Here is a 9,150-nt window from a genome sequence, read left to right on the forward strand (position 1 = left end):
TATAATATATATCATATATATAATATTTTCCCTAATATATACTGCTAGTTGCCACACTTTTCTGTTTACTACTGCCTTGCATGACTGGGGAAAGAGAATGGCCCTCTTGATTCTTTACACCCTCAGAATCAAATCTTGGAGCTTGTTTCCTAATGTGGTGGAGTATTGAATTTGCACCTTCCATCTGGGGAACCGGGGGCTCCTTGAGGCTGGGTTTTCCCTGTGAGTGTTTCATCACTGGTGATAGATAGAAATAAACTTGACATGGGTCAGACAAGACACAAGAGCGTCACCACCATACAGATTTCCTCAGTGAGAGAATTCTAGTCGCAGATTGCACACCAAAGTATTAGGCAGGTAAAAGAGTATCCTATGAAAGGCACTCTGTAAACACCCACACCCACACCCACCTCTTCATGTTCTGTTAGGGAAGGGTTGCTAGCATTCCTGGAATCCCAATTTTAACTGGGTACTCTCAAAACAGTTAATACAGTGATTGTTGATTTGGCCTTCATAGAATCAGTCTGAAACAATTTTAAAGCTGCATCCTTTATTTTTTCACCTTTACAATTCTACCACACAGTAGTCACCTCAGCAAGTATAAGAAATTCATTTTTAATTTAGTAGGTCTTAATTTCAGCATTAATTTAAATGATTACCTCCCAAACTAAAACATACCTAGTTATAGTTGATTTTAATGGTTGTGTTAATATTAACAGCAATACTAATTTGGGAGTTTGATGAAAATTCCTTAAAATCATAGGTTCAATTGCTGCAAAATAGATGACCTGTAGGGAGCATTCCATCTTCCTTAGCTGTTGTTGAGGGCTCAGGCTTCAAGCTGCCTGTGTTGGTATCTTGTGTTCATCATTTATTAGCTGGGTTTCTTGGGCAAGTTTCTTAACATTGTTGGACTTACCTGGAAGATGAGGATTATAATAATTCTTTTTTTTTTTTTTTTGAACTGGGGATTTAGCTCAGGCCCTTGCGCTTGCCAGAGAAGCACTTATTCTACTGAGCCATCTCCCCAGCCCCACGATTATAATAATTCTTTTTTTTTTTTAAATTTTATTTATTTGTGTGTGTGTGTGTGTGTGTGTGTGTGTGGCCAGCTTAGCCCACCAGGGGGCAGGGCTGGCTGGCATGTGGTGCTGGGGGATTGAACCCCGGTCTCTGTGCTTTGCTAAGCTTGTTCTAAGTAGGTGCTTTAGACCACTGAGCCATCTCACCAGCCCAATAATTCTGATACCATACAGTTTATAAAACTTAATGAGTATGCTATATGTAACATACTTAGTGGCTGGCTCCTAGTAGTAGTTTAATGTATGATGGTGATTATGATTTATTGCATAATATAGGCTAAAACAGTGGAAAGATTTGCCTTGAATTATGATGTGGTCATGCCCCAATAGATTCATGAAATACCAGAAGTTGAAAACGCATCTAAGATATCTAATCTATTCCTATCTCAGCAGCAACATACACCAGAAAGTACCCATTGTTTGTTTGTGATTGTGTGGCTTACTGTGTACTGTGGTTCTCTGTTTCTACACAGGCTTACAAGAGAGTACTGGACCATATATTGCTTGCCTTGGAAAAGGCTGAGGAGCAGAATTACTAATATGGTTTTGACCTAATATCTATTGCTTGCACCACTGTAAAGTTGAAAACTCATGTTGAACCATCCTCAGTTGGGGACCATCCCTCGTCTGTTTGACCAGACCATCTTCCTTCTATTTGTTAGGGTACACGCTCTTACACTGTGCCGCAGCCTGGGGTCGTTTGGAGACTTTGAAAGCACTAGTGGAACTGGATGTTGATATAGAAGCTTTGAACTTCCGGGAAGAGAAAGCTCGAGATGTTGCTGCTCGGTACTCACAGACTGAGTGTGTTGAATTTCTCGACTGGGCAGGTAAGGAAGCTCACATATACTTAGAAACTGACTGGTGTGATGGCAAGTGATGATAAACATTTCCAGCTTCCAGCTAGCTGTTTTATTTATAGGTAACACCACAGTCACTATTAGCAATAATAAAATTTGCCTTTTACCCTGCTGTAGTGCTCTTGCCCTAAAACATTGTACTTAGCAGGTGCTGTGTATATTGGAAACTTATTGCTTTACTAATTTTACCAATTAATAACTTTCTATAAGGCCATGTGTACAATAGATGTTCATGGCTATTTTCTGAGAGACTCAAGCAAAGTGGACTATTCCTTAAATGTTTAAAAATAGTTCAGTAGCACATTTGATTCCACAGATAGAAAACATTGCGATTTTAAAAATATTTGTTTAGATAATGTTAATCCATAATGTTCGTAATCAGAATTTAAGTATGTTTCTGACATGGGAGGACTTCTGGGATATAACACCTTTTTCTTAATTTGGTTATTGACTACATGGACACATTCATTTATGAAAATTATTTGAACTGTACGTTTACAATGTTTTCACCTTTCTCTATATAAATTATACTTCAATATAAAGTTAAAAAACAGTGTTAGGTCTGGGGAGATAGCCCCGTGGCATAAGTACCTGTCTGGCAAGTGCAAGGTCCTCAGTTCAATTCCCGGTACCAAGAAACCCAAAACCAAACCAAACCAAACCAAACCAAAAAAAAAACTGTGTTGCTAATATTTTGCTTGTATCATGCCCGAAACCTTGTAAAGCATGGCTTAAAGAGATTTCAGGAAGATGTATACCTATGTAACTTTGTATGTATGCAAACATCAGCTTAAAAACTACTACTTAGGGGCTGGTGAGATGGCTCAATGGTCTAAAGCACCTACTTAGAACAAGCTTAGCAAAGCACAGAGACCGCAGTTCAATCCCCCAGCACCACATGCCAGCCAGCCCTGCCCCCTGGTGGGCTGAGCTGGCCACACACACACACACAAAATAAATAAAAAAATTAAAAAAAACAAAACAAAAACAAAACAACTACTACTTACAGAGTTCACTACCTTCAGTTTGTATTGTTATCTGATTTATGCTTTTAGCAAGTATTTGTTGAATGCCCATTATTGAATATGTCATGACTGTTGTAGGTACAATTGGTGTTCTTGCTTCTGGACATTTATGGGGGGCTATAATCTATAAACATGCTCAACAGCTATATAACACTGTCAAGCATCGCAGATTGGCAGTCCACGCTGTGGGGTGGTCAGAGGACGTGAAGTCAACGTGTTGGGGTTGAGCTGGGGCTTGGAGGATGGATGGGACTTAAATTTTCAATAGTAGAGAAAAAGACACAGCCAGATCGTTGAGCTGGGAATGAAAGCAGCATGGTGGCAGCAGGGACAGGATGGCCTTACCAGAGCAGCAAGTGAGAGCTTAGCAGAAGAGGAATAATCAAATGATTAAGCACATGGCTTCTTGAGGTTGAGTTGAAACACTAGTGTCTTTACTTGAAATTTGTATGACCTTGGACAAACTATTTAAATCCTCCCTGTGTTGGTTTTCTTTTCTTGAAAAGGGAGCCAATAAGGGCTGAGGATCATTGTGAAAATTAAATTAGGTGCTGTCAAACACTAGCACATGCCTGTCATGGGGTCAGCACTTGGAAAGTTCTGCTTCTATAATTACAGCTACGTTGTATCCTTCTATGTCAGACAAGGCACCTTTCATTTTATTTTGGAAACCATTGTAGTAGGTATAAATTCTTTAGTTGAAAAAAAAAACCCCATGCTTCTGTGGAAAACTTCAGTAAAGATTATGGCAAAGAAAAAGAAAATTACCAATGCTCCCAAAGAACCATTTTTGTCTTTGGCTAAGTCTCTCAGTAGATCTCTTTTGTAATCTCCATGTTTGACTTCACTACATTTACGCATATGTGTTGGATAATAACTACATTTGTGTGTGTGTATGTTTACGCTCTTCTGCCTTTTGCTGGTTCTTTACTCTTCACTTTGTGCTGCCTGATTTTCTTAGAATGTTTTGACACTTGGTTCAGGTACTTGTTCATCATGGATGAGGTGGTCAGCAGTGTAGAGAGTAGCTGGTCAATGTCACAGAAGGATGGGCTTTTCTGGTCATTTTCAAGTTTATCTAAAGAAGCTTGTTTTTTCAGCTGAAAGGAGAAAGACAAATGATAGATTTTATTTTAGTTCACATTAAATTGATATTCTGAACATGTGGAAAAATGTTACTAAAATGTATACATCAATTATTTTTATAAAGAAAGGTTACTATAGAAGTAACCTATATATGTGTGGAAAAACACTTTCCTATATCATACAATATAAGATTATAGCCACCACCAAAAAATGTAGTACTTTCTATAGAGTATTCCAAATAGTAGCAAAACATTTTCCTTTACTAACAAACTCAATCATAGTCATTTTATTTTTTAATTAATTACTTTCTAGTTTTTGTTGGTACTATATATGTTCATGATACCTAATACTGCATCTTAATCAGTTTTACTTCCACATCTCTCCTGGGTCTCCCTTCTCCTCATCCCCTGATCCCCTTCTCTCCATATCATAGATGTTTAAAAACTAAGAAAACATTGATGATGTCTAAATTGTTTTTTTTCTTGAAATAAACCTGAAGCATTATTTATTTATTTTTATTTTTAAAATTAATTTTATTGAGAAAGAAATAGCAATGAGACAATTTCAAACAGGTTAGTGGGAGTTACAATAATACACTGCACATTTATGTCTCCGTAGTAGTTATTCATATTACAAGATGCAAACATAATTGTCTAAACACTATTAGTACAAATCTTTCTTCTCATTGAACTAAGAGAACGTAGGTGTATATCTATCCTAAAAGGGAGATATAAATGAAAGACTATTGTGTAATTTTAAAAATATATATATCTAAATTATTTTGAAAGTCAAGATTGTTCTTTTTTCCTTTTTGGTCCATGAGCTTTTAAGATTGCCTTAAGCTGTGGTGCCATCTATTGGCGAAGTGGGAAATTAGTTTAAGGGCGCTATTTCCCAGACAATTACCCTGGCATTAGAAATTAGTTTACAGTCCACTTAAAAAGTACACGGAAACTTTTGTTCTTAGCTTTCTTAGGTAGATCCAGAAACATCTGAGGTATCTCTTGTTCCAAGTCTTCATTTTATGAAGAAGCTAAGAGTAAATGACTTTACCCAATGGGACAGATCTTAATTTCCTATATACCTTGCAGGGTAGCTCAGTACAATTTTCTTTTCCTTCCTGCCTTTCTTTCTTTCTTTCTTTCTTTCTTTCTTTCTTTCTTTCTTTCTTTCTTTCTTTCTTTCTTTCTTTCTTTCTTTTTCTTTCGATATGTTTTGTTACTTGAAATAAAAGGCTCAAGTCAACAACTTCTGACATTGCCAGTCCTACGGATAACCCACTACTATCATGGACTACTGGACTATATTGGATTATTTTGCTGAATTCATGCACCTACAATATTTAAATGGCAAAGGAATACCCATCTCTGACAAAAATAAACAAAAAAGGGGATACAAAAGAAGGACCATTTTGTATCTGTGTATACAAAATAGTTGGGATAGATATACAGCTACTTTCTCTTAATTCAATGAGAAGAAAGATTTGCATGAATAGTGTTTGGACAGGATATCCTGTCTGCTTCTTGCACTGTGAATAACCACTACGAAGACAACAATATACAATGTACTAATTATTGAAACTGTCCCATTAATTGGTTTTGAAACTGTCTCATTGCTATTTCTTTCTCAATAAAATTAATAAAAAGGAAACAGAAACGTTGAAGAAATGATCTTAAGGTCCCTTTAACTCAGTAGACATTTGCTGAGCACCCTGCAAAACACTGTACTAGATAGAAGGTTTAAGCAGGGAGGGAAAGGCTGAAAGAGGGAAAATTTCTTTTTTAAAGAAACATAATTTTCTGACCCAAGCTCTTCAAGATTTTATCACTATTACTGTCTGAACCATCTTTTTGCTATTTGAATCATGAATTCACCTTTCTTTGGTGTCTCTTCCATTTCATCCATAGGTAGTGCACAGATAAAACAGACAAGATTATGAAGAGAGCTTGTGCTAGAATAAAAGTGAGGTGTAGACAGCTCTGAAGTATGTCCCTGTTAGCAGAGCTGCAGAACAGTCTGTCCAGAGGGTAAGGCAGACACTGGGAGGGAGCCGGCTTAACCTTCAGGTAGTGAACTTCTTCCGGAAAGATTTCCCAGCCAGCCTTTGTCCAGGTCGTTCCATCGCAAATGCAGAAGCTGTCCCTGAAGAAGAAAGTAAGCAGCAGCAGCAGTTGTGTAATCCAGGATGGTCCTTGACTAGACATTGTTCTTTCTCAATGAGGAAGAAAGTCTACAGTTAAAAAATTGGCCAGAGACAGAGCAGAGACATACACAGTGATGATCATTGTAACTTCGCACCAGTCATAGTAGGTTCAGTGACATCATAAAAAGCTGCGGTGGAATGAAAAAGTACTACCTAGCTAACCAATCACCGTGGGTTTCTTAGAGATAACTTTTTGTTGCTTTTTGCCTGAAAGGGTTGAGCTTCTCTGGTTTTCTTTAAAGTGAAGAATTTGTTAATATTTTGCTAGCCAGTACAGTCAATCATAAAAATGTAGTCATTAATAAAATCTCATCTTATGGGCAATGTTTACTCACATTTCTTTGGAGTTGATTTGATGCTACTAGGTAGTGAATGAGGAGTAAGGTAGTGAAGCATGTGGAAAAAGGTAAGACAGTGAAGTGGTGTCGTGTGTGGTGAGACAGAAGGAAGGGGCGCAGACTTTGCTTGTAAGGCCTTTGCTTTTACAATCTATAGGTAAAGCAAAAGCCAAAGTAACAATAAAATTATAAGGTAGAGTAAAATGAGATCTAAATAAAATTTAAAATATGTACCAGTTGAAAGAGCAATGAGTTATACTTGGGAGAATAAGTTTCACAAAAGTGTATTTGATTTGGATGTGAAGAATGAGTAGAATTTTGGTGCATGGAAATGCAGAGAGACCATCTCAGAAATACCAAGAAATTCTGTGTAAATATTCCTTCATGAATATTTATTGAGTGCCTATTACATGCTGGATATTGAAAAACATGTACCTCTCAGTACAAAGTAGAATGTCAGAATATTAACTTCATGGAGCTTGCTATTTAGTACAGGAACACAGAATATAATTACATCTCTATTATCTGTGGCATGCAATGAAGAAAATGGGGTTGAGAAATTGTCAGGAAGTCAATGAGTGTGCGTGGTTTTTTGTTTTTGTGGTACTGGGATTGAACCCAAGGCTTTCATGCTATTACATTCCCAGGTTTCTCTCTTCTCTCTGCTCCGCTCCTCTCCTCTCTGCTCTGCTCCTCTCCTCTCCTTCTCTCCCTTTCCTCCCCTCCCTTCCCTTCCCTTTCCTCCCCTTCTCTTTCTTTCTTTCTTTCTTTCTTTCTTTCTTTCTTTCTTTCTTTCTTTCTTTCTTTCTTTCTTTCTTTCTTTCTTGCATCTCATTCATTCATTCATTCATTCATTCATTTTTTTCTCTCCTACTGTCCTCTGTCTTCTTCCCACTCACTATCCCTTCCTCCCTCTATTCCTCTTATTCCTCTTTCTCTCTCCCTTTCTCCCTCCAGGGTCCTTGCTAAATTGTCCATCACTATGCTCAGATGTGTTATTTTTTGGAATTAAATGAAGAGAAATGTCTTTGATAAGGCAATTCTTGAGAAGAGACCCGAAGGAACTGATGGGGGGGGGGCTGATGTCGTTAGGAGTGGGGCTTAGGGAATAGGAATAAACCCTGGGTACAGTCTTGAATGAATGCTGGGGGAGATAAAGCTGAAAAGTAGCTCGTGGTTAGACTGAGCTTGGAGGGCCTTATATCTTATTCAGTTGGCAGTATGGAATAGTTTATAGAGTTTTGAGAAGCAGCAAGAAAAAATAAGTTTATTGAGTGTGTCACTATGTACAGGCACTATGCTGAGATATTTGCATGTGTTATAACTATAGATACACCATATACTGCACTATACACAACTATGCTTTGTAGTATGTGCCATTATATATGATACCTGTCATGTACTATCACCCTCACGATTGCTTTTTGAGGACTATATTGTGTTATTGTCATTTTACTGATGAGGAAACAGAAGTCATGATTGGTTAAGCTATTGTGGTATTAAGAGAATGTTCTCAAATAAGCCCCTTTTTCCACTGGCTCACCCACATAAATATATAGTTTTAATGGAATGGAGAGTGTATTTTTTTTTAATTTTAAAGAGGAAAAAAACCCCAAAACATAACAAGAACAAAGACCAAAACAAAGCATTATAAGATAATAAAATGTTACAGAGCTTCAAAACAAAAATAGAAAATTAACAGTGGTTGTTATATTACACATTGTTATCACCAAATTTGTTGCTTAGGTTTCCAGATATAGGCGTGCAAGGTTGATCAAACAAACATTAACTCTTCCTTTCAGTAAACCTTAATTTTTCTTTGTCCTTTTTGTTTTTTAAATTTGTTTTAAAGAGTATAAAAATAATATCAGACATTAGAAGTGATACACATTTTAAAAAACAAGATGAAAAGTATTCAACAGTGGTTGTTATATTTCACATTCCTGCTTTCAATGTAGTTGCTCAGATTACAGATATTAGCTTATAAAATTGGTCAAAGTAAAAATTTTAAATATCAACTGCTGATTTGAAACTGTCTCATCGCTATTTGTTTATCAATAAAATTATGCCCATTTAGGCTTATGTTAGCTGTTGGGTTTTCATAAATGGCTTTTGCCAGATTGAAGTAGAGGCCATCTATTCCAATTTTCTGTAGGACTTTGAACATGAATGAGTGTTGGACTTTGTCAAAAGCCTTTTCTGCATCAATGAAGATGATCATGTGGTTTTTAGTTTTCACTCTATTGATATAGTGTATTACATGTATAGAGTTTTGAATATTGAACCATCCTTGCATCCCTGAGATGAATCTTACCTGGTCATGGTGTATGATCTTCTTCATGATTTGCTATATTCTGTTTGCTAGGATTTTATTGAGGATTTTGGCATCTATGTTCATGAGGGAGATCGGCCTGTAGGTTCTCTTTCTTAGTTGTGTCTTTTCCTGGGTTTGGTATCAGTATAATACTTGCCTCCAGGAATGATTTTGGGAGGATTGCTTCCTTCTCAATTTCATGGAAGAGTTTGAGGAGTATAGGGACTACATCTTCTGTAAAT

At 36.9% G+C, this 9,150-nt stretch overlaps 2 protein-coding genes across 2 annotated transcripts in view; one reads left to right on the forward strand and one right to left on the reverse strand.

The window, feature by feature from the left end:
* The window catches only part of Ankrd45 (ankyrin repeat domain 45), a 76,606-nt gene that overhangs the window by 37,977 nt on the left and 29,479 nt on the right, over positions 1-9,150 (forward strand). The window lies entirely within an intron of this gene.
* Positions 3,845-6,333, reverse strand: Tex50 (testis expressed 50). The gene is made up of 2 exons (XM_023710321.1): positions 5,928-6,333; positions 3,845-4,067 (listed from the first exon to the last, which is right to left on the reverse strand). The coding sequence occupies exons 1-2, from the start codon at positions 6,255-6,257 to the stop codon at positions 3,867-3,869; spliced, it is 531 nt and encodes a 176-aa protein (XP_023566089.1). The 5' UTR covers positions 6,258-6,333; the 3' UTR covers positions 3,845-3,866.

This window comes from Octodon degus, unplaced genomic scaffold, assembly GCF_000260255.1.
Source record: "Octodon degus isolate 3935 unplaced genomic scaffold, OctDeg1.0 scaffold00017, whole genome shotgun sequence".
Taxonomy (NCBI): Eukaryota; Metazoa; Chordata; class Mammalia; order Rodentia; family Octodontidae; genus Octodon; species Octodon degus.